Source organism: Parasteatoda tepidariorum, chromosome 6, assembly GCF_982258835.1.
Source record: "Parasteatoda tepidariorum strain Cologne lab strain chromosome 6, Ptep-v5.0, whole genome shotgun sequence".
NCBI lineage: Eukaryota > Metazoa > Arthropoda > Arachnida > Araneae > Theridiidae > Parasteatoda > Parasteatoda tepidariorum.
The window spans coordinates 75,424,514-75,451,681 of record NC_141760.1 but is presented as its reverse complement, the minus strand read 5'-3'; the positions used below and the strand labels follow the sequence as shown (position 1 = coordinate 75,451,681).

Below are 27,168 nucleotides of genomic sequence, written 5' to 3'. Positions count from 1 at the left end.
CACTTAATATTGCTTATCATTATATTACCTCAAATCTTTAACCTTCGGTTATCAAGCAGTGTTCAAACATTTTAAAAACGCTTGCAACATTATTAATAAACAATATTTCAGTTATTTCAAGTAATTGGGCGTAATCCATTAGAAAATGTATTTATTAATGTTTTTTATAAATAAATATGATATTAAATATTTTTTTTTGACTTAGTAGTTTATTTATTTGAAGGTAATGCGAGCAGGAAAATGTTTTTGTTTCAACTTCTCACCGAATAAAGCTTGTATTCCTCCTAGTTAAATCAAGTCAGATATGATTTTCTGATGTTGGGAGGCTTTTTTTACACTCATAATACTTAATTTTAAAAAAATAGTATTTTTTTAGTTAACATATGCTGAGAAAATGAATGCTTGAAACTGCCAGAATATGGTAAAATTTACCATCCTTCCGTCTTTATGACAGCAAAAAAAGCTCGGTAACTTTTTCCGAAGTGCTTTGATAATGATTTTGGTAAAATTATCATTAAAATGTGGTTTTATAGTATGTGATTAAATTTAGTAAATGTGAGTAAATTTGATTATTTTGTCATGAAATCTTAGAGCATGGCATAAAAATCATTTATTTGGTTAAATATGTTTTTAAGTTTAGTGTTTTTTACCCAATGCGTAGTAATAAGAACTATAATTTCCAATCAACCGTTACCATAAGAACTGAAAAATTATAAAATGAATGGTTTAAATATCGCATATTTTGGCTTTATTAATAGGAATTAGGAATTTGTTTTCGTACCAGAAAGAACGGTAATTTTACCACATTTTTTTTTTACGAAATTATTTTCAAAATAAATTAAATATAACTTAAATATTGCTAAATCATGAAAAGTGAGAGTTTTTTTCTCTGATTTCTCTTATATACCATTCTGATGTTCTAGAAGCCGCATAATAAAGCTCTAAATTTCTTACGCTCTATTTTTTTTTAATTTCATTCTTTTATTAACATTTTGCTCAATTTCTGAATTTTCATCCTTCATGCGCATCATGTAATATGGGTGTGTAAAAATTTCCCTTTTTCGCGTGCACTTCACTTAAAATAAAGTGATATACTATTAAATTAATGTCTTAACTATTCAGTTATTGATTAGCACTCCAAGTTACAATATTTCTTTAAGATTAAATTTATTAAGCTGACAAATTTTAAGGAAATAATTGGCTAGCAACTTTTAAAAATATTCAGTTTTCCATATTACAGTATTTTTCTGTTAAACTTGAATACGAAACCCTCATTGAGTTGTAAAATAATGGAGATCGTGTTGAAATGCTATCTTCTAATGAAACTGAATTGAAACTATTGGTGAAAATCTGTTTTGTTACATATCATGATTTGATTTTCTAATTTAACATGAAAATTCTAGATAAACAAATAACATAAATTCTACGATAAAAGCGCTTAATGAAATTTCAATAATTAATAAGTTTTACTTAATCAAGTTAATCCACCACAAATATTTTACTTAGCCTCATTCGATTTAATTATATCTTTGTTAACGATTATTTTTATTATGCAAACGCATATCAAGAAAACAACTTACATTTGGAATCGATACTATAAATGAAACAAAATTTTATTCAAATTATCAATGATTCTACATTGTTTCCTTTTATTTCGTATATCACTTCTAGAAATATACACCATAATAATAATTTATTAAATCATAATATTTAATATTAAAAGTAAAGAAAATATTATAACATCTAAAAGAAATCTTATCTGTTAAGTTTCTTATAATTTCCCAAGTATTTTAAAACTTCATTTTTCTTTCTTTTTTTTTCTTTTGACAATTACTTTTTAAGTAATTTTAAGAATTTCTAAGAAGTAGCGGGGCTTGAGAAAAGTTTTACTCACGGCTATTTCGATATGCGTGTCATTGATTTCAATGCTTTTTTCACACTGAATTGGATGTGAATAATCCTAATTAAAAGGACTAACAGTTCAGAAGTTAAAAGAATTTTATATGTAGAAAGTAGAAATTTATCTTTGTACATATTTACGCATCTGGCGATGCCTTCTCAAAGAATAAAATATTGTTTTTAACTTATATTTTTCAATGAATCAAGTAAAATCCGAATTGAATCAGTAGAATGAATAGTTTAGAAGTATGCAACGCTTTTTTGGATTAAAATTACTGCTTTGCACTTGTACTTATTTATGCATTTGAGATTATTATATGGAAAAGAAAGATTTTAAAGTTTTTTACATGTTTTCTATGCTTTATTGCAAGGGATTAAACTCTAGAATATAAAGCTAATTATTAAGATCTTGCAATAGCTTATTTTTGTATAATGAACCCTATAACGTTTAAAGTATTGATCTTATTAACTGAGTGTTTATCCAATTCAACTTAAAAAATGGATAGGAAAACATGCTTTACTTGTCTAGATAGCAATGTCATGTGTATAAATAAGTAAGTATCAAAAATAGTATTTTTCTAAATAGTAAGTATCTAAATAGTAAGTATCTAAATAGTAAGTATCTAAAATAGTAATAGTAGTAAAATAGTATTGTAGTTTTTATTTATAAATCCTTATAAGTCGAAACTTTTAATCCTCAGGTGCATTCGATTAACGTAAAACACTACACCAAAAATCTCATATATGTCTAAATATCAGAATTAAGTTTCTCTCCCCTTCATTTCAAATCGAGTAAATTTTAATCATTTCCTTACAGAATAAAAAGGGTAGCAATAACGTTTGGGATAAGTTAAAAACATCACAGAACCACATATATTCTGAAACATAATTCTGCAAAACAGTGTGGTAAACATTTCATTTCGATCGACAGTAAAATATATCTTGGATGTTTCCGCAATTTTAAATTGTTTTGGACATATCAATGAAATAATTTTTAATCATTTCTGAGGCTTTTTAATCGAACTTGTATTTGGCGAATATTACAAAAATCCTTATCTGAATTGTAATTTAACGTTTTGTGCCATGCGGAGTATAACTTACCCAAATATTGTTTAACGTGCTTTTGAAATTTATGCAAATATTACAATTGCGCTAAATACTGAAGCACGTAGCTTTATTAAAAAATAATACAACTTTCAGCAGATTTCTTGTGAGATCTTAAATCATTTTTTAATCTTAGTGTACCTTTTTTTGATGCACAATAATAGTTTTAAATATTTCTTTACTACAAAATTGTGCGTATGTTCCTCATTTAAACGAATGATCCTTGAAATATAAGTTAACCACATAATATTCACATATCTGAAGCTACAGAACAATCAGTTAAGTACCTAAGTATATTTTAATAAATTTCAAAAACTATCGAAATTCTGAGGAGTTTTTTTAATTATTAATTTAAATGATGTAAATGTTTTAATTCAATTGATACTATGTCTTTTTTGTATTACGTGTATTATAAATTCGTTCCTTAAGTATAGGAAAAAATAATAATTATTTTAATTTACGATCACTACATTCCTTTCTATTTTATTTATTTCAGTACAAAAATATCTATTATTTTTTTTTGCTTTTAATCTTTTTTATTAATGTACTAAATAATTTTTATTTTCTTTAAATGAAAATGTATTGGATCATGACTATCACAAAACAAAACAAATTACCTTAACATATCAACTAATAAAAGTCAAAACTATTTCAATAAATATTTATTGTTGCATATTTATTGAGATAGTAAAAAGATATTTAATTTTGAAAAGAGAAGCTATCATTCGTAATTTATTAAACAAAGATATCTAGAATTATGTAAAATACTGATTATCTTATCTTAACAAGTAAATAATTAATATGGTTGAGTGAATTAATTTAACAAGCAAAGCTTAATTCACATGAGTGCACCTTTTCAGCTTAAGCAATATCCACATGTTTACTTCGTTAAAATAATGTGAAAGATACATCCGATTAAGATTCTAGTCTTAAGACAAATTAGTTGAAAGGTACATAACTAAATATTTATCATAAAATTGAAACTATTTTGAAAAAATATCATTGAAAACCAGCTGAGAGCAAAAACATTTATAGTTTTCATCAAGCCAGTTAATTTTAAATGAGTAAAATCATTGCTTTTCTGTTAATATTTTTTTTAAAAAATTACGTAAGAATTGGATTAGTGAAATTTTAGTGAAGTTGACGAATTCAAATTTTAAATGTGTAAGTTAATTTTTACAGTTGAATTCTTAGAATTGACGTTAATTCATTCTTAAACCCACGCTTTTTTGGAGTTTTTTTGTCTAACATTCAATTTTTATAAAATTTTTGAAGAGTAGTATACTATAACAACCTTCAAAATTTGTTTCAACTTTAATGTGACCTTCTGTAAAATCTTATCGCTCTTCTTAAACTTGAATTCACCACATTATAGTTCAACTTAAAATTATACTTATTTTTCAACTAAAATGAAAACATATGGTTCAACTTGAATGGAAACATATAGTCAAACTTAAATGGGAACTTATAATTCAATTTTAAGGGAAATATACGGTTCAACTTGAATGGAGACATATGATTCAACTTTCATGGAAACATATGGTTCGAATTGAATGGAAACATATGATTTAACTTTACTGAAAACATATAATTTAACTTGAATGAAAACATATGACTGAACTTTAATGGAAACATATGATTCAACTTTGATGGAAACAAATGGTTCAACTTGAAGTGAAAATTTGGTTCATGTAAACTTATTATTCAGCTTGAATGAATACATTGGAAACATATGTTTCAATATGAATAGAAACATATGGTTCAGCTAAACTCCAAATTAAGTTTGCTGCAATTTGAAACGAGCTATAGTTCAAGTTATTGCCATTATGGTTCAAATAGTCATTTATTCCTCATGGTTATAGGTTTTACTACCCCCAGTTCTTAATTTTTAACATTTTTATTTCTTTCTCAACATCTTCAAAACCATCTTTTCCTCAGTTTTCCAAGTGGTCTAGAGCCACCAGGTTTTGAGTCAAAGATCTTTCTCACTACTATTTTAGTGTTAGTCCGCTGAATGCGACCCAACCAGTACAGTGACTATATCAGATCTCTTCATACTATTCAGTCACGGTATCTTTTCCGTTAGTGGCTATATACACCGAAGAGCAATTACATTATGACCACTCTGCTAATAACATGTGAGACCACCTTTATCCCTCAAAACTGCCAGCACCCGCCTTGGCATTGATTCCACAAGGTGCTGATAGGTAGTCTGAGGTATCTGGTACCAAGCGCTCACCAACTGGTCCTGTAATTCCCTCACATTGCGAAAGGCTAGCGTAGCAGCGCGAATTTGGTTTTTCAAGTAGGGCCACAAATGCTCTATTGGATTAAGGTCAGGTGAATTTGGGGGCCAAGACATGACTTGAAAGTCACTGGAATGCTCCTCGAACCAATCCATGACGATTCGACCCTTATGACATGGTGCATTATCCTGTTGGTAAACACCATCCCCCGCAGGAAAAACTGTTGCCATGAATGGGTGAACCTGGGCTGCAACTATGTTCAAGTAGCTTACTGACGTCAGGGTTCTATGAGGATTATGGGTCCTAAAGTGCCCCATTAAAGCATTGCTCCTGGGCGAAAAACCATGAAAGCCTGGGCGAGCCCATTGTTATAGATGGAGGGTGGTCATAATGTAATGGCTCTTCGGTGTAAATGTCTTTGCACGTTTTCAAAATCTATAAGTTGTTCCAAACTCACCATATTCCATTATCATTGACAAGAGCAAAATTTTTTCTCAATACCAAACAAATCCAAATTATTAAAAAAATTTCTCGATCTTTTTTCACTAAAGTCTAGGATTCACTTCCATATAAAAGCACAAGCTTTATAAAAACCTTATATAATAGTGTTTTGTTTTTAACTTTTATAAAATTAGATTTTAATAGTGTTTGGATGGAAGAATACGCTTTATTTCTATTATTTAACCTGCTTGCTATCTCAACTGAGATGTCGTTATTTTCAGTAATTTATAGATACCGAATAGGTACATTACAACACTCGTTTAAACAGTTCCTCATCAAGTGTAAAACTTTAATTGTTATTAAAATTATGCTTCCCTCTGGTGGCTATGAGACATTTTGCTTTAGTTTCTTTAACTTGTAGTTCCAACTTAATTACCTCTTCTTTCATCTGTGTTTATCTTTCACCAAGATTCCGAACTGTTCCACCAATGCAATCTACATCATCCACGTAAAGAAATTGTAAACTTCTATTTATTATTGTTCCCTGTCGGTTAATTATGACATTTCGCATAACTTTTTCCAGGTACAAATTAAAAGCATAATTGAAAGCTGGTCTTTCTGTCTTAAACCTCTATTAACTGTAAATTATACTCATCCTGTATTTGCACTTAAAACAAGTGCTTTTAAGTGCCGTTTTCATTGAATTTAACAATTTAGATGGTATTTGAAACTTTTTCGTTACTTTAAATAGTTTGTCTCTGTCGATACTATCATATGTCTATATATATATTCTGAAGACAAATGGTGCAGACTGTTATATTCATTATATTACCATATAATATTTCTAATGGAAAAGATCTGATCATTAGTTGACCTGACAGGCCAGAAACCACGCTGATACTCAATTCTTCAATCAATGGCATCAGTCTGGTTCTCGAAAATCATGCAAAGGAAAGTAGTTTGGAAAAAAAAAATCATTTATGTTAAAAAATTAATAAGTAATTCATTTTGCAAACTAAAATAAATTTCAATGATGAATAACTTTTTCTCTTCTCTTCTAATAAACTGCACATAAGTGCAAATCTGAAAAATTACTGTTTGGAAGTGAACGGTGTTTGGAATATTTTAATATTAACTCAGAAGAGACACCGGTGTCTCAGGTTGTATTTCATAATCTCAAATTATTAAAATTCTAAATGTAATATTTTTCATTTATTTCAACCTAAATTAATTCAAAATAATGAAAAAAAATTTGAAAAATAGGCTTAATAAAAATTCTGTGTCAAAGGGAAATTACATCATTATCAATATTATAGTACTTATCAATGTTTACAATTAAGCAAATCAACTGCTTAATGTGGACCATCCGTCATGTTGGCGAGTTCATATTACGTCCGGGTCGCCAATTGTGGGGAATTATAAATCGCTCTTTTCCGCCACTCCTGCATTCCATCTTTTCGTTGTCATCGCAACCAATGTTGCCAATGAGGAGATTTTTTTAATTATAGATTATGTCAACTTTCATCTATCAAAAGATACCTCGTGATAGGATCAAGTTAACATGTCTTATATACCAGTGAATTGGTATTTAATATTTGCAGTGGTAGTTACACCACAACAACATCGTTTATCTGTTTAATGCACTTTTCTTGCAGACACACCGAAACGGGTAACTCATCTCTCTTTTCCATGTCACTATCAGTTTTTGCAACCAGCCGTAGTTCAATATTCAATGGTTTCTAAATTATTTTGCTAAGAAAAAGTGGAAAATTTGCAAAAAATATTTTATTGTGATACATTGATGATATTGAACGAAGAAAAATGCACCATTTCTCTCTTTAATTCTAGAATATTTTTAAACACAGGATTGTAATTAATGGGTTCTACTGCAATTAGTAGAAAATATCATAACACTAAAATATAAACTGATTACTAGCTACTTATTATGCACTCTGAGAAAAAAGTATGATCAAAACTATAAGAACATTTTCCGTGCTTCTGGCTCTATAGAAGCACTGAAAAGCTCGGTAATTTTCATCAAGGCACTTTCGTAATGATTTTGGTAAAATTAAAACTAATATATGGTTTAATAATGTGTGATGAAATTTGATAAAAGTAGTAATTTTATCATGATACCGTAGTGTATGGCTTGACAACTATTTATTCTATTAATTTTACTATTAATTTGTATTTCATACTAAATCTATGGTAATAAGAACTATGATTTTTAAAATCAGAATTTTCGGTAAAAAGATACAATATGGATTGAAAACTTACCAAATGAATGGTATAAATACAGTATATTTCGGTTTTTACTACCAGAATTAAGATTTTTTCTTTACCAGAAATGTCATTACCATACCGTACGGTAATTTTACCAAAACGCTTTTCTCCGAGAAAATAACAGCAAGGAGTTCAGAAATATAATTTAAAAATACACTCATTTTCAATATGTTATTTATTTATTTACATTTACCAAATAAATAATTTTAATGAGTGCAGAATTTACCTTCCAGCAAATATTGTTTGAATATTTCTTCCTCATAAATAAAAAGTAATGCAGCACGCTGCTTACATTATTTTATAAAATAAGTTATTGCAAATCTTTTATTCTTTTAAAAACAAAGATATTTAAATTATTTTAACTTTCCTTATAATCAAAAGATCAATTTGAATTTTTATAAATACCCCTGATTTGATGACTTAATTTGAGCATGTGATGTAAATTTGTATAATTACGAAGCATTAAACTGTAAACTAAGAAGAATTTTTTAAAAGGCACTTAGATGGAAGATTCGATTTTGTTCATTGAAGTTCTTAAATGAAATATGTTAAGCGTAAACAACAAGTGATGATAATGAGAACAACCTCTTTTTATCAGTTATAAATTATGTTTCATTAAAAATTTAAAGATGGGACATTATTTTTTACATTTTTGAAACTATTTTAAAATTGCTTTTAAATATAATTCCTTTTTAAACAAATTATTCTATTAGTTGACAATTTAATATTTTATACATTTTTGTTGGTTGTTTATGTGTAAAAACCAATATTTTTACTTTATGGTCTACTTCTTAAAAAAATCAGATCAAAATAAAGGTATAAACTGGACAACGAAATGTTTTTGTTTCCTAATCCTCTTTCATTTGATATATTTTCCTTCTTTTCATGAAACTCGATTTAAAGAATAAAGAAAGGTTGAACTTTAAGGAGAGATGTTATTTCAAAAACCTTATCTCAGATGCTTATCTAAATCAGTGCTTCCTTATGCTTCCACGTTTTCTCTTTTCTATTGCTCAACTTTCAATATGTCCCCTATGACCCCCTGTCCAATATATTGGACATTGTTTAATATAATTTAAGAAATAGTATTTCATGATATTATTTTTATTTGTATACCCTTTTAAAGCAATTGTCTATGTAAAAAATATTGCTTTACACCTTGTTTGGATTTTTCAATTGTATTGAAAGATTTAAAAAAATGTAATTAATTTGATTCGAATAGCCTTTTGTACAGGTTTGAGGCAAATAAAAGTCTTATTATTTGAGTCTAGCGAATTTTGTTTTATAACCAAAATGCAAAGAAATATACAATAAAAGTATCCCACGATATGCACAAGATTCTAAGAGTAATAATTAACATAAGTATAATAAACATAAAAAATTATCCAGAATTAATTTGATTGCTTTTATTATATTTTTTAAAAACTTAACCAAATGTTTTAAATTTTTTTCTGTTTGTACACTAAAAAATTCCGGATCAAATTGCGGTGAAAAGTTCTGACATCCTGTCCTTAAAATTCTTTTTACCATAAAATACATTTTTGCTGTAAAATTTTATACCGTAATTTTTACGGTGATATTTAATTAATTACTGTGATTCAGTGAATTTGCAGTAGATATTACTATAAAATTAAAATATATCAAATTTTTTGTTCTGTAAAATTTTACGGTAACAATTGCTTGCACCTTGGGTAACGGTATTTTTAACCGTAATTTGATCTAGAATTTTTTTAAAGTGCACATTTTCCAGAAAAATGTACTACTCTAAAATAAACTTAAATTGAATACAAGCTTTATAGGTAACCTTCACACATAAGTAATTTATGGAGCACAAGATTCGATGTTAGCATAAAATGAAATAATTTTTTTATTACTCAATTCAGCAATTATTTAGCATGCATAATTTGCAGTAATGATTAAAAAGTTTACAACTAGTATCGTAAATTTTAAATTTCATGTTAACTATTTCATTAACATTGTGTAGAAAGAAATGCATAAAATTTGATGTTTCTGTTTTTAAAATTTTTGCTTTCAATCTTAAAATATACTTTATCACAAACGTTATGGCATTTATTTAAATTAGGATTTTCAAAAGAAAAATAATATAAACAGCAATTGAAATATCAAAAACATTTTTTCATCAAATTATCATCAAAAAGTTTGAAAAATAAATTTGAAATTTAAAAAAAAAAATATTTTTAATATTTTGCAGCAGTCATGAAGTTGGAAATTTTATAGTCTGAATTGTCGATTTTAATTGTTTACCTTTAAAATATTATTGACTATAGAACAATTTTCCAGAAATTTTAAATCTTCGTCACTCAAAACTTTCTTTTAATGTTATAATTGTAAAATTATTTTAATGTTTCTCTCTAGTAACACGGCATTGATTTTTAGAATCAATTTATGAACTCATTTATTTGTTGTGTTCGCAAGTTTTCGATATAAATGTAATTTTTACAGGTTCATGAAGCTCTTAAAGGAATAACTGGCTTACATGTTTATCTTAAAGAAGAAATACCAGAGCATTATCACATAAAAAATAGCAGATTGACTTTGCCAATTTTGCTGGTAGCTTCAAAGAATTATTACATTAAAGGCGTAAGTTCAAAATTTATACGTTCACTGCTAATCTCAAATGCTTAAAAATCATGTTTCTTATAGTTTTTAGATTTTTTATTATGACGACAAATTCAAAGATTTGATTTAGCACTTATTCAATAAAACTATTACTAAGCCTAATTAAAAATATAACTCAATTTTCCAGGAATGGAGAAATAATTATATTTATTCAGTTATATTCGTTATTGCTAGTATGTTTTTCGTAAAAAAGTTAACTTTTTTAAAGAAAAAAAAAGAATTTTAATGATATCAGAAAATAATTTGCAGTAATTGAAATTAAATTTATCGTGTTAAATGAATGGCTGTGCTTTTGACTGATTTTAAATTTAGATCTAGTTTTATTTGATTGTTTTACTTTTTTAAAAAATTATAAAAACAATAACACAACAGATATATACTATGTTGAGGAAGATACTACAAAAAATGGTTACAAATGGGCAATGTTTGTTTGTTTTTAATTTTCTTGATAACTGTAAAACAATTAGCAAAATTTACTTGGAAATTATTATAAAAAATGACTTTGAAAAATATGTTGCTTTCAATTAGATTACAGGCAGATTGTTTATGAACAAACCGTAGGATTTAGGGTGTTCAGGATTTTAATTATTTTAAATCAAATTATTTTTTATAGCTGGATATTCCAGGCAAAAGTATTCCTACTGGTTCATCTATATCACGAGGATCTCATGGTTATGATCCTTATGAAGTTCCAGATATGCGTGGGATATTCTTCGCACGAGGACCAGGTACAGAGAATTATTATTTTTCTATCAAAGAATCTTACTATAATTTCATTTGTATTGTGTTATAAATTTTTTTTATCATATAATTAAGGAAAAAAACAAATTTTTGGCAAATTTCACCAATATCTATGCTTCAAGATACATTCTATCTCTTAGGAGGAAGCTACACCACCGGAGAAAGTTTTCATTGCTAATTCTGTTTCACCACCGTGACTAATTCAAAATTTCAAGTACAGAAAAAGTAAATTCAGACAAACCTTAAGTAAACAATAAAGTTTCAATTGCTGAAAAAAATTTAAAAAATATCAAAATACGAACACTTCACTACTACATAATTCTAAATTATCCTCTCATAACTTGTTTCAATTTGATATTTTGAAGAAAAAAAATTTTGGTATTTGAAGCTTTGTGACTTACTCTAGATTTTCGTCACATTTTCTATGTTTAAATTACTTATTGAGGTGCAAGTGATTTTGCCATGAAAAGTTTCCCCCACGGTACAGCGTCCTCTAAGGGTTTAAATTTTTTTTTTTTAGAAAAAATGCTTTAAATTTATAATTAACGGAATCCCAAAATGCACGCAAGAGTTGAATTTTTAATTTTGTGTCATTTGTGATGTGATGTTGATAAATATAGTGAAGAAGATAAAATAAAAATGGTCAAAATTTCAAAGACCTATGAGGCCATTAATTTTGTGGATGAAGCATGACTCTTCATATTCGGTTCCATTTTCTATCTTTAATTCGTCTAATTGATAGCAATTCCTTTCTGAGTTTCATGTTACTTCAATTCGGGAATTCTGAAGAGTGACTTGCTCATATGACACTAACCAAACTGCTTAAAATACCCAATTTTTATATAACGTTTAGTAAAATTCAAATCATGGAAAATAGTTACGAAACGAAAAGTAATGCATAGGTGAAAACGCAGGATTCGGTGTTTCTCTTAATACTGATAGGCTGTTTTCAAAATGTATAAACAATCTATAAGACTTTCATTCTAGTATCATTTTAATCGCTTTATATTATACCTTTCGTTTCAGCCTTAAAGAAGAATTACGTATCACAACCTCTGCAAATGGTGGATATTTACAACATCCTTTGTGAACTTTTGAACATAGAGCCATTACCGAACAACGGAACTAAAACAGTTTCAAAAGGAATAGCAGCTTTGCCATACTCTTCTGCCAACCATATTTCAATCCTACCAATAAGACTATATATTTCATTCATTATTATTTGGTCAACGATATATTATAAATATCAAGCTTATATAACCTGATATAAATATTAAAATTTTTTGTTAAGAAGACTTACTGGAATCACACATAATGATGTATAAACAGAGAAGAAACATATATAATATTTTTATAAGTTTTAGAAGATGTAAATAAGTATTAAATATTGCGAAATCAATGTGACAACAGAAAATCTCTTATATAATAATTTTTTATGTTTGAAACTGTAATAGAAACGATTCAATAATTGATTTCTTATGGACTAATGCTTAAAACTGGTATTATCCCTTGCATTTAAACAATTATTTTTATGAATAATTAATCAAAACTATTTCAAATAAAAAGAAAATCATAACTTTTATAATGTTATTTTATAATGTTACGCAAAGAAAAAAAAAGTATGCAAATCACATTTACACATCACGTTCTCTTTCAGTAAAGTCACAGTAAGAAATGTTTTACGTGTGAAAATGCATTTTGCAAATAATATTATGTCAGATTATATTATCAGATGATGCTGATTACAGGTAAAGTAGTCATTGAGTATCAACTTTCGAGGAGTTTATATGAATTTTGTGAGGTCAGATTGTTTGCTTCATATTAATCTAACAGCCAATAATGCATGTCTTCAAATCTTTGATGATACAAATATTAATGGGCTCATACTTGAATATAATTCTTTCTTTGTCAATATGATTTACAGATGAAAATTTTTGCACCCTTCTCATTTGAAAAAGAAATATTATAACTGTTGATAGCAACGAGCCTTTCATTTATTACTATGACGATTCGAATATTTTTTGTAAATTATCCTCATATAAGGATATAATGTAAAATTACACCTTTACTAATTTATTACTGAGAAAAGATTTAAGAATATTGACTATTTGTTTGAAAGATTTTTAGGGTAAATTTGTTTAAATATAACTTGATATCAAGCACTCATAATATCAAGTGAAATGTAAACAAATTCAATTTAACACTCCTTTCTATTTATCTCTGTTCTACAAATTCGACTACAAGGGCGGTGCCAGTAAGTGGTCAGAGGGGAATTGTCCCTTTATCGGGCTTCGTTTGCCATTATAGAGACAAGCGTAAAATTCGTCGGAAAAAAGCCACTGTCTTATATAAGAAATATACTTATCTTCATAAAAAAATCTATTTTTCTTTTAAAAAAAAGAACTGATTACATTATTTTCTAATGAAGCATCATTTTCTCAGAAAATTCAGAGTGTTAAGTCTTTCGTATCCATATGGGAAGTTATTCAACACCCCTTAGAGATAAAGGGAGACAAGAAGGCAGTCCAACTCCATCGTCCTCACGTGACCATATTTTTTGATAATGACTATAGTACAGGCAAACTTTCACGGCATAATGAAAATAATAAAACGACATAGTAAAATTACTACTTAAAATATATTAGTGTAAAGGTATGTCTCATATCATAAGTGATTTAGCACTCAATACCTATTGGGGAAACTAGGGTTTGAATCTCCGTGCTCATTCGTATACAGCTCTCGATTTGCACTGACGTACTAGATCTCTGGTACTAGATGGATCATGTCATGAATGAGAGTATTCTTGCCATTGAACAAATAATGGAACACAAATCGCCGGGCTCAAATGTGAGCTTGTTTCAATTCCAGTGTACTTCACGAAGGTGAAATTTGTCCTAAGGCTTAACTCTGAGTTTGGTCCAAAATCGCACAACTACGGGGTTGAGCATTAAAAGCAACGAATCATCTATGTGAATTATGAATAAATTCCGATAGGAAAATAAAGCAATTATCTCCCATTCAACTTGCATTGATTTTTTTGTAATTAGAACATTTTATTTTTACATTAATTTTGTATGAAATAAAAAAACATATGCCTACCTAATTACATAAAATTAGCTTACTTTTCATTTGTAAATGTACATAGCAAAATTTAGATCAATTTTTCTCTTTCGTTAGCAAACTAACGATTAATATTTACACTACTGAATATGTTTCAAAACTTAAAACATGTGTTATCATCTCTTAGCTAAAGTAAAAATAAAGGAAAATAAAACAAAATATTGGAGGTATTAAGTTTTTCTAACTGTACATTTTTAAAACATTCACAATTAGTTTAGTACAGTTTTAATACTTTTCATTATCGCCGGTAATAATTTTTTTTTAAATCAAAATTTCATTTCGCCTTTCTGCAATTTTTAAACACTGTATAACAAGAGGAATATTACGAAAAGTCCAATATCACGATACATTTCCATGTCACTGTCAAAATACTATTATTTAAGGTGCACAAATTATTTATAACTAGTTAAAAATTAGAAACTTATCGCTTTAGAGACAAAAAAAAAATTGCAAGAAATGCATTTTTCTGTTTCTTAAATGAAAACGTCAAAAGGACTTTTTTAATACAAGGCTTTTTTAATATGATTTGTATCAATATGGAAATTGATATAGAATATAAAGTTTTTAAGTTCAAGAAATTAAAAAAAATTTTATGTTGTTCGAATTTTATATTTTAAAGCAATAAATTTTCTCAAATTAAAAATTAGAACAAAAATTCACTTTAAAAACACATTAAGAAAGAATAGATAGATATTAACATCGAACCCCATAATTAAAATAATCTTTTTTTCTGAAAAAAATATACTATAGGGCAATTTGAATAAATTTTAAATTTTAATAAGCAAAACCATTTCGGAGTTTGAACAAAATGGGACATACGTGGAATATAATTGAACTATTACGCGGTACAAAAACAGAAAATAAATTTTCCACAAAATGCTTCAAAAGTCAATAATTGAAATAATAATATTTTTTATGTCAGAATGTTTTTTAAAAGTCGGGAAAATTTTAAACCAGTCTGGAAGAAATTTAATTCGTGATATCTTTTACGATATATATCACAGAATTATTAAAAAAAAGGTTATAATTTCGCAGCTTAACTGAAATCTTAGACTTGTCGACATATTTCGACAAATAGGAACATTCGTTCTTGAAAAAGAAATGTCTGTGTGACTTTGCAAAAGCATCGGAATCGATTGGACCACTAAAAATGCTGACGTGCTCTTAACAAATTAAATGCGATATAAAGAGTTTTGACTTTTTTTAAGCTGTAGAAGAAAATTATCTGTAAAAAATAATATTCATTATTGCTTCATCAGTTTCTTTAAATGTAATCAGAAAGACGTATATTTGTTGCGATTTTTAGATAAAATTTTTACTATTTTTTATTACTTGTTAGCTGATTATTGTTGTTAATAACTTTTTTTATAATTAATAAGAAAGTAAGCAAAAAAGGAGGCTGTGCAACGTAGTTTCAAGACTTGACGATATTGATATACTTTCCGTTGGGAACTTGGCATCTATTTGGGGGAGCACTTAGATATAAACAAGCTTTCTCCATAGGGATAATGGTTTTTTTTAAACTTGCAATCGAGTATAGAAGTGGGCCACGATAAAAAATTTCTAAAACAGTGGTGTTGGGGACAATTACTTTTCTCTAAAATAGGGAAATAATTTTAAAGCTTACAATATGTAGTAGATAGCCCCACATTGGACAAAATGCATCGATAACAGAAAATGCTATTTAGATTTACATTTAAATAAGTCTGCACATTATGATATCAAAATTATTTATTTTGACTTTTCTGGAACTCATTCCAACTGAACGCAGAATGTTTACATAAATGTATGAGGGAGAAAAGTACGTTTTCATTAAAATGTTTCAAATTCATTTGTTTGAGCCCCCTGTTGGGCAAGGTTTGTCCCCCTTTTGGGTTTAGTCTGGCGCCACCCTTGTGCAGTTATAATTTGTTACCAAACAATATTTGTGATAGTTTATTCTGACTTTGATAAATTGATGCAATTTTGCTTCATTTTCAGTTATTTTAAAATTAATTTTTGAATTGTAATTTATATTGATTAAAAGGAATTACGAACTGCTTAAACCTAGAACAATGTAGTCTACAACACATTAAAACTTTTTAAAGACTATTTTTAAACTTTTCATCAGCTTAGACAAAAGTAATAAATTGAGTGAAAGAGCGCAGTTAATTGGCCACTAAAAGGTTTTACTTTAGCACTTTGAAAATGTTGGATTTATTTGAACGTATATTTCTTAAAGTCTATCAAGAAATCGTATAATTCTGAAGAGGAATCGATTTTGGCTTTACTTTTTTTCTTCTTCTTCATTGTAAAAGAATCAAAACACCTTATTACTTACTTTTATTTGTCCAAAATTTAAAAAAAGTTAATCAAATTGTATCATCCTTTATTTATGAAATATCATATTTTATTTTTGCATTCATTGTAATACTGATTGAAAACTAATCTTAATGCCATAGCTTTGTAAGAATAAAATTTTATGTTTTGTATTTGAAGGAAATAAAATATATTTTTGGAAGATTGTGTTTTTTTCCTCATTCTCTAAGTAAATTACAATTCTCAGGGAACTCTTAGTGACTCTTGACTTTAAAAAAGTAAACAACCTAGATACAATTTTGTCATTTAAAGCATAAGAACTTCTTTGTTGTGTTTTTTTTAAGCTCGCTGTGATATCTCAATAAATATTGTGTCTTCTATCTATACATCTATACATCTATACATCTATACATAATAATAAACGCGGCTGTGTGTGTGTCTGTCTGTCTGTAATCACAATATATCGCCCCAGAAGCCTCGCCAAGGCACGAAACTCGGCACATAATTGTGTTTTGACATAATGAAGAAGTATTTTTTTTCTTTTTCAAAAATTTGGATTAGTTTTTTAGTTATCAGTCATTTTGTAAGAAAATCTCTGCTTTTTCGTTGCTGTTGCCAGCTAATTTTTTGAAAGTTAACTTAGAAATAACAAACCAAACGATGTTAAATAACAAACCAAACGATGTTAGCAAAATGACGTAGAAAGCGCAACTAGATCAAAATTATACAAGCGCAACTAGATCAAAATTATACAAGCGCAACTAGATCAAAATTATAATACCTGAGCACATCTGAAGAACGCGGAAGAAGATTAGAAAATAATCGTGTCTCAACCAGAAATGCAAGGACCCGAGAAACATCCCAGGAACGTCGAAGAAGGCTAGAAGAAAATCGTGCTTCAACATCCCAAGCTCGATTGCATTTGTGGCAAGACAAGGAAAACTCTGCATTTATGTACAACCCATCTTTATGTTATGCATCAGATCCATTGATAGAAATTGGCGGAATGGCAACAGAATGCATTTCTTGCCAGGCATTAAAATGGAAAGGTGAAACACCAAGTATGTGTTGTAGCAATGGAAAAATTAAGCTATGTGAACTTCAAACACCTCCTGAACCTCTACTGGCATTGTTAACAGATTCTTCAATTGAAACAGTACATTTTCAGAGTAACATCAGAAGATACAATTCATGCTTTCAGATGACATCATTTGGATCTGGGAGTGAAATTCGGGAACAAGGCTTTATGCCTACTTTCAAAGTTCAGGGACAAGTGTACCACAGAATAGGAAGCCTACAACCACAAATAAATGATAAGCCAAATTTTCTTCAATTATACTTTGTAGGTGATCAGGAAAAGCAATCCGAACAACGTTGCAGGAATGTTTTGAAAGTAAAACAAGCATTAGTTTCAAGTTTGCAAGAAATGTTGCATGAACACAATAATTACGTGAGAAGTTTTAAGTTGGCCATGGAGAAAATGACTCCTGAATTAAAAGTTATAATTCAGGCAGATAAAACACCTGTCGGTCAGCATGAAAGACGATTTAATGCTCCAAATACATCGGAGGTGGCAGTTATTCTTGCAGGTGATGTATACAGCAGCAGAGATATAGTATTGGAATTAAAAAGTAATGAAATTAAAAAAATTGCAGAAACACACCGAGCATATGATGCATTGCAGTATCCTTTGATGTTCTGGCAAGGTGAAGACGGCTACCATTTTGAACTAAGGTAAGTAAACCCAACTACTGGCTTCCCGACTTCTAAGAAAATTTCAGCAATGGATTTTTATGCCTATCGAATTATGTTTCGAGCTGCAAATTTCAATATTATTTTGAGATGCAAGGAACTTTTTAATCAATTTATTGTGGACATGTTCGCAAAAATTGAATCTGAGCGACTGAGGTTTGTACGCTTGAACCAGAAGAAACTACGTGTTGAAGAGTATGTTCATCTCAAGGATGCCCTAAACAGAGACGGGAGTGTTCATGATATAGGTAAAATGGTAATTTTACCTTCTACATTTACTGGTGGTCCACGCTACATGCATGAGCGAACTCAAGATGCGATGACATATGTTAGAAATTACGGGAAGCCTGATTTGTTTATTACATTCACCTGTAATCCTCAGTGGCAGGAGGTTACCAATGAATTAATGCCTAGGCAGAGAAGTCACGATCGACATGATTTGCTAGCAAGAGTTTTTCATCTTAAACTAAGAGCTCTTATGATTCTCATCAACAAAGGAAAAGTATTTGGCTCTGTTCAATGTTTTATGTACACAATAGAGTGGCAAAAACGTGGTCTCCCACATGCTCATATCTTAATTTGGCTGCATGAAAAAATCCATGTTCATAGCATAGATAATGTAATAAGTGCAGAAATACCAGATCCAAAAATTGATCCAGTTTTGCATGATGTTATTAAGACGCAAATGATACATGGCCCTTGTGGGATCCTGAATCAACAGTCTCCTTGCATGAAAGATGGAAAATGTACGAAGAGGTATCCTCGAAATTTTTTGAAAGAAACACAAACAGGGGAAGATGGATATCCCCTGTATCGTCGACAGAGTCCAGAGGATGGTGGTTATACGACAGTTAAAAAAGTACGGAGTTCTGATATTGTTATTGATAATAGATGGGTAGTTCCTTTTTGTCCATTGTTGTCAAAAACTTTTAATGCCCATATTAATGTGGAATTTTGTAATTCGATAAAATCTATAAAATATGTTTGCAAATACGTAAACAAAGGATCTGATATGGCTGTATTTAACATTGCCAACGACGAAAGTGTGCATGATGAAGTACAGCATTATGAAATAGGACGATACATCAGTAGCAATGAGGCAGTGTGGCGTATTTTGGGTTTCCCTATACATGAAAGGCATCCAACAGTTGTTCATTTAAGTGTACACTTAGAGAATGGCCAGCGAGTTTACTTCACATCAGAAAATGCACGGGAAAGAGCTCAAGCTCCACCAGCCACAACACTTACTTCTTTTTTTAGCTTATGTCAAAACGATGATTTTGCTCGCACTTTGTTGTATAATCAGTTGCCAAAGTATTATACATGGTCTGCAAGCAGCAAAAAGTGGGTTCGGCGGAAATCTGGTCAGACAGTATCTGAAGACCCAGGAATTAAATCAAGTGATGCACTTGGTCGCGTCTACACTATTCATCCTAACAATTCCGAATGTTTTCATCTTCGATTGCTGCTTCATGAGGTGCACGGACCTACATCTTTCAATGACTTAAAGACTTTTGGAGAAATAAAATGCGAAACATTTAAGCAGGCTTGCCAGGTAAGAGGACTTCTTGAAGATGACTCGCACTGGAAAAGCACGCTAGAAGAAGCTGCTGTTGTTCGATCACCTGAAATGCTGCGTAATTTATTTGCAATTATGTTGCAAACAAGTTCTATTGCAAACCCTCTGGAATTGTGGAATTTACAAAGAGAAAATATGGCTGAAGATGTTTTGCACCAGGCCAGGATTAGAAGTACTGACATGGATTTAAATTATGATGATGCCATCTTCAATCAGGCATTAATTCTTCTTGAAAACAAGGTCAAAGAATTGGGTGGTTCTGGTTTAAAAACTTATGGACTTCCTTTGCCACAACAAACAGGTACCATTGACTTAAACAGAGAAATTTTGAGGGCAACAAATTACAATACAGATGAAATGACATCATACATTGATTCGAATGAGCCAAATCTGGTTCAAGACCAGAAGGAAGCTTTGGAGAAAATCTTATTTGCTGTGTTTAATGACGTCGGTGGAATATTTTTTGTGGATGCACCTGGTGGAACAGGAAAAACTTATCTCATAAATCTGATTTTAGCAAAAGTGAGACAAAGAAATAAGATTGCACTTGCTGTTGCATCCTCTGGTATTGCTGCAACTCTTTTGTCTGGTGGACGAACAGCTCATTCAGTGTTTAAATTACCTTTAAATTTATCAACCGTCGAGCATCCTACCTGCAATATTTCCAGAAGCTCACACAAAGCTGATGTTCTTAGAAGATGTAAACTAATAGTTTGGGATGAGTGCACTATGTCACATAAAGCTGCTTTAGAAGCCCTGGATATCACTATGCAAGACCTTTTAAAAAACAACAAGTGTATGGGAGGTGTAACTTTAGTTTTATCTGGTGATTTTCGACAAACACTTCCCGTAATACAACGTGGGACAAAGGCAGATGAAATACATGCATGTATAAAGTCATCTTACATTTGGACAAATGTTCAAAGACTGCGGCTGAAAACAAATATGCGAGTTCATTTAACAGGAGAAGTCTTTGCTCAGGAATTTGCCAACAATCTTCTAAGACTTGGAAATGGTGATATTAGTGGCGATAAAGAAGGGCTTATAGATGTGAAAAATATTGGAAATCGTGTTGCTACAACCGACGAACTCAAAGAAATGGTTTTTCCTAATATTCATGAAAATTACTGCAACCCTCAATGGCTATGTGAAAGAGCTATCCTTTCTCCAACAAATGATATTGTTAACGTGATAAATAACAAACTTTTAAAAAAATTACCTGGTGCTCTGGAAATTTACAAGTCGATGGACGCTGTCATGGAAATAGATCAAGTTGTCAACTATCCGACAGAATTTTTGAACTCATTGGAACCACCTGGAGTGCCTGCACATAAATTAGAATTGAAAATTGGAGCACCAATTATGCTTTTAAGAAATTTGGATCCACCTGCATTGTGTAATGGAACAAGATTGATTGTGAAAAAATTGATGCCTAATGTTATTGAAGCGATGATTATAACAGGACAGTCAACAGGAAATAGTGTGCTTATTCCTCGCATCCCCATCATATCTTCAGACAATCCATTTCAGTTTAAACGACTTCAGTTTCCTGTTCGACTTAGTTTTGCGATGAGTATAAATAAATCTCAGGGATCTTTAAAAGTCGTTGGTCTTGACTTGCAGAAGCCTTGCTTTTCACATGGACAGCTTTATGTTGGCTGCTCAAGAGTTGGTGAAGAAAAGAACTTATACTTATTCGCACCAAATGGAAAAACTAAAAATATTGTTTATAAAGAAGTTTTACAAGAATAGGAAGTTATAGGAATATTAATATTTTATTAGGGGAAAATTAGGAAGAAATAGGAATATTTTATTGCTGTTTCTTAAATATCTTATTAACTGCGCTGTAATTTTCAGCTATTGGCCAATGATGATTTCGAAAGCAACTTTTGTATGCTTTTACAATTTCTGAGGCCTTTTTTTTAAAAAAAAAAATTCTCCACCTGATAGTTATATTATAGGTTAGGTTACCATAGGCCTTAGGTTACCATAGCAAAGTTACATCTTCAAACATCCTCAAGAGCTATAACACATCTGCAGCAGAACTGGGTATGAAGACAACGTTGCAGGACAGGAACACTTTAATTGTCCACTAATCTTCAAATTTCCTGCTATGTTTTAAAAAACTTTATTTGTGAAAACCTTTAGCGTGGCGGACAGCTGGCCGCCTTAAGCGGCTAGTAATCAATATAATTATGGCACTTCCAAAACTTTATTTTTAAGTTTTTAAAGATTTATACGGAAAGAAAAAAATTCCGCCAAAATTACCAGACTATATGGTAATGGCATTTCAGGTAAAAAACAAAAAAAAATAATTCTGGTTAACAAAACCAAAATATACGAAATTTAAACCATTCATTTAGTAATCTTTTTAGTTCAAATCGTTACAGAGATTTTTGTTTTTAGAATCATTATTCTTACTCCCACACATTTATCAAAAATACAAAACTAAAAAGTAAATATAACCGAATAAATATGCTTTATGCCATGCTTTATGGTATCATGATAAAATTATTAAATTTTACCACCTTTGCATCCAAACAGCATAGTGACAAAACCATAATTTGTTTTTAATTTTACCAAAGTGCTTCGGTAAAAATTATAGTATTTTTTAGTTTTTCCCATGGAGCTAGAAGCAAGGTCAACTTTATCTTATTTGGTTACTTATGACTATACTTTTTTTTCAATGTAGCTTTTAACTATATGAAGCAATCAGTGTTGCTTTTCAAAAATTTCCAGGTCCATATGCATTTATTGAGAAATGATGCAGCACACTTTTGAATACATCCTTGAGTAATTAATATTATGGTTAACTTAAAAGTGCAAGAGAATCCTATTTTTTAAAATTTTTTTCAGAAAAATTTTTTAAGCAAATAATTAGCACTATTCAGTTCTTCTTCTTCCTCACCACAAACATACGTGTTTTACAGGAAAACGATAGTTGTATTTTTAATTTATGATTACTTGTACTAATGAGCTTTTTTAAAAGTAAAATGTTTTACTAACAATGCTAATCTATGCATAATTAAAAGACTATTTACTACTTCAGTTATTGAAAAAATGATTGATGTGAAATAACAAACCTAAATTTGGATTCATAACAAAAAAGTTGGTTTCAAAAACTAATATTTCAATTAAATAATTTTGAGATCTGCAACTTTTATCCAAAATACAGAAATAAAAATAAATATTTTTTTAGTGTTTGTTATCTAAAAATGTAAGATTCAGTAATAAATTAATAAAGATAATTTTTTTCAAATGAGAAAAAAAAATCAATTCTTAAAAGATACAGTATTAAAAAAAAAAAAAAAAAAAAAATTACTTGTAAAATTCGCTAAAATGCATCGATTTCAACCAAAATTAGTTGTGCCTTCTTTTGTTTTAAGGTCAACTTTGATTGTTTTTAATTTATATAATTTAAGCTACATTGCATTACAATAAATTTAAATAATATTGGCATCGTGTAAGAAAACAAAACTGAATTTATTAACTCAACTGTTTTACAAAATAAAATTAAATTTTGTCTACTAAACACAAATACGATGGTTAAAAATAAAAGAAAATTAATTACAAGCTGATTATTTCATGACATAAATAATATGAAAATTAACTAATTTTATTCGGCTTTATTAAAAACAATAGTCACCTAATAACTCGTTTTAATTTTAATACATTTTTGTCAGTGTAATTTATATCTTCCATTGCATAGTCAATTGTATTTTTAAAAGCATAAGAATAAACTTGATTCGCGGAATGGCCTTTTTAATCTTTACCTAAATGTATGCATTTAAAAAAAAGACATATGTATGGTACTTTTTTTTCCAAAATGCATTAAGTGAATTATGAACAACAGGCATTTTAAGCCTCATTAAGGAACAAATACTTTATCAGTTGTCGTCCAATGGTTTTTCCACCGCTGCCTGGCAATTTTAAACTGCCATTAGTCATTTATCATCCAAACAACTGGCGAATAAATGTAGTGGAATAAATTGTTAACTGCTAGTCACTTTTTTCATCGATGCATGCATCTCTTTGTGTAAATGTGTTTTCCGCTTTATCGGGTGCTGATAAGTTTCTTTTCTATCACTCGATGCAGTTTTTATCTTTTTTTTTTGACAAAAAGTCATTTATATAAAGCAAAAAAGTATTAAATTTTTTATTCTAACAGAATCAATCACGGTGAAGCAATTTCGTTTTTCGTTGGTATTTGAAAAGATAGAAATCCGATTGATTGATTACTATATTACCACTATTTAAACGTGTATCAAATTATTTAAACTGAATGATTCAAAAATATCTTTCCTCGGCTTTGACTCGTAATAATACTTATCATAAAGAAGAAAGATAAGTTCTGTTTGAAAATGTCTTAGGAAACAAGTAAAAGTTCCTTTAACATACATTTTTTGCTGTAAGAAAATGACGCATAACATTTTTTGGAGGAACGAACCTACATCTTTGTTTCGGATATTTTGATGGTGGAAAAAACAACAGCTTAACTTGCAAGCAGTTATTTAATTATTGAATTGAACTCTCACTAGAATAGTTTTCCTTCTGGTAACGTAAAAATTAGGTCAAAAACCTTATTTGCTCTGCAAACAAGCAACAGAATGTCACTATTTTGTTCATTCCACTCAGAGGCAAAAAATTGCGGTGAAATTACTGCACTGTATTGTAATAAAGGTATGGTATAAGATTATATGATATGGGAAAACCATTATTCTACTAAAATCCGAAATAGTCGTTTTTTTAATCATTATTTTGGTCATTTTTTCCAGTCAAAGGTGACGGCTTACGGGAAATACTGTTTTTAATAATTATAATTCTTATTACCACACGTTTAGAAAAAAAATACAAACAAGAAAGCAAATTTAACCGAATAAATGGTTTCTATGCTATTCTCTTAAGTATCATAATAAAATTACCAAGTTTTACCACATTAATTAAATTTTATCACGTATTATGAAATCATACTTTATTGTTAATTTTACCAAAATCATTACAAAAGTACTTCGGTATAAAATAACGAGCTTTTTGGTGTTCCCATAGAGTCAGACACTCAGCAAATTTTACAATATTCTGATCTCCCAGCCGAAAATAAACGGCAGTTTTTCTACAGAACTGAAGTAGTTTTGTAGTTTTTCTACAGTTAACTGCAGATTTTCTGTAGTGCAATCTTAACTGTAAAAATACTGTAATTATTTTGCTGCTAATGTGAAGTAATTTATCAGTAATTTATTTCAAAAAGCTATTGTCCACATAATTACTGTAGTTTAAGTAAGGTCACTTTAAAATCATAAATTTAAAAAAAAAACTGAAACTTTAAATCCGTGGTTATTTTTGTGGTTATAAGTATTTATGTAGTCATTGTTTCAGAAGTATGAAAACTACAGTTGCTTTGTATTGTTGTAAAATTGAAAGTCTTTGATGTATTCAATAATGATTTCCTCGTTGGTAAATCAATATTTTATTATGTTTACGTTTTTTTATTATATATTAATTTCTTATATTTAGATAAAAATTCTAAACTTCAATATTGATAACGGAGATAACTTACACTGTCTATATTCATAAAATACATATTTGATTTAATTGTAATTATTTATAGTTCAAAAGCATCGAAAACTGTTAAGTAAGATTGTGACACAATTGAATTATTTTAAAATATGCCTGAAATTAGTTATTTAAATATTTCTGTATTTGTAATTTCATTAATAAATGTAATTTTTTATTAATTTTTATTATTTATTAACTTATTTTTGAATTAATAACACTGCCTTTGCACAAAGTTTGTAGTAAAAACAATATTAATGTAAAGGTAAAAAATTAATGTTAATTACTTAATTTTTTTATTTGAATTCATACTTAACTAGGATTATAGCAGAACAAAAATTATACTTTTTTTGTCTAATCAAAATAAATTTTTAGCTTGAATTTTAAACAAATTTATATCTAAAGAGTTTGCAAAAGTGAATTTGAAAATGGATTTTTATTTCCAGATTCCTTAGCTTCAAACATCGCCTTCAAAAATTTATTAATTTCAGTCTGTTTCTGAAATTCGCTTTAAATTTAGATAATTTAAAACAATATACCTTTTTTATTGCTTGAAAATGAAAGTAAATTAAGCTTTTTAAATCAAGAAAATGATTTTGTTTGAAAAACAATAACTCACAGTATTTTCAATTGAACCGAAATGAGCATAAGACTTATAGAACTGCTTACTTTAAAAATTCGTTTACAGCTTCTTACTTTTAAAAATTAAACTTAAAAGAAAAATAACAAAACTTTGGGGGGGGGGAACTCAAATCTACATTGTTAGGAATTTTTGGTAAGAAACGGTTAAATAATAATTCATTTAATTACTATTTTACAGTATACAATCAAAACAATTAGAAAACCATAAAATGACGCTATTCAAACTGTTAACTCGGAGAAAATTTATTAACTGTTCTGTCACCTAATATGATTAATCAAACAAAAACTTTATCCGCACCAATTAGACCCACCTCATGAAGGCATTTATTTCCTTGCATCAATAGGCCTGTGTCTTAGGACACAGGCCTATAGCCGAGAGGGCTAATCGGTCAATCTCTCGCTAAACATGATGGGAGTTTGAATTCCAGGATTTAATGTGTCACCATATACTCAACATAAAAATGTCACTAGTGCCATACACCATAATTAATACATCTGATCAAGTTAATGAAAAAATTGTTTTTTTCTTCTTTTTTTTTCAAAACAAAACTATAGTATTTCATAACACACGCCATAGATGGCGCCTCTAGATACAGATATTTCGGTACATTAACTGCAAAAGTTTTGGGGTTGGTACTACAACAAAATTACTGCAATTTGCAAACTGCAGTAATTTTGCAGTGTTTCCGCTTCAAAAATTCTGTAGCGGAATTGGCCAAATCACCAATTACATTTTCAAACTGCATTTTTTTGTAGATTTTCCGGAGTTTATTTTCAGCTGGGAGTTCTTACCATACTTTGTTTCTCAGTGCATGACTAGCATTGCACATCTCAAGTATTTTAATCCTACTTGCGAAAATGTAATCAAGGTCT

The 27,168-nt window shown here is 29.2% G+C and overlaps 2 protein-coding genes across 2 annotated transcripts in view; both read left to right on the top strand.

Moving 5' to 3' along the window:
* Nucleotides 1-13,315, top strand: part of LOC107442975 (glycerophosphocholine cholinephosphodiesterase ENPP6) — a 79,147-nt gene extending 65,832 nt beyond the window's left edge. The window contains exons 6-8 of the mRNA XM_021146256.4: nt 10,437-10,574; nt 11,227-11,341; nt 12,381-13,315. Of these exons, the coding sequence (XP_021001915.2) occupies nt 10,437-10,574; nt 11,227-11,341; nt 12,381-12,619 (492 nt within the window). The 3' untranslated portion in view covers nt 12,620-13,315. The remainder of the gene's footprint in view (nt 1-10,436; nt 10,575-11,226; nt 11,342-12,380) is intronic.
* Nucleotides 13,316-18,555: 5,240 nt separating this feature from the next.
* On the top strand, nt 18,556-21,855 carry LOC147808152 (uncharacterized). The gene has a single exon (XM_087166899.1). It carries the CDS (start codon nt 18,556-18,558, stop codon nt 21,853-21,855), a length of 3,300 nt encoding a protein of 1,099 aa, XP_087023025.1.
* Nucleotides 21,856-27,168: the final 5,313 nt, after the last annotated feature.

What these genes read in the sequence shown, in the direction of transcription:
- LOC147808152 (XM_087166899.1), top strand. Translation starts at nt 18,556, where the DNA reads ATGGATTTTTATGCCTATCGAATTATGTTTCGAGCTGCAAATTTCAAT.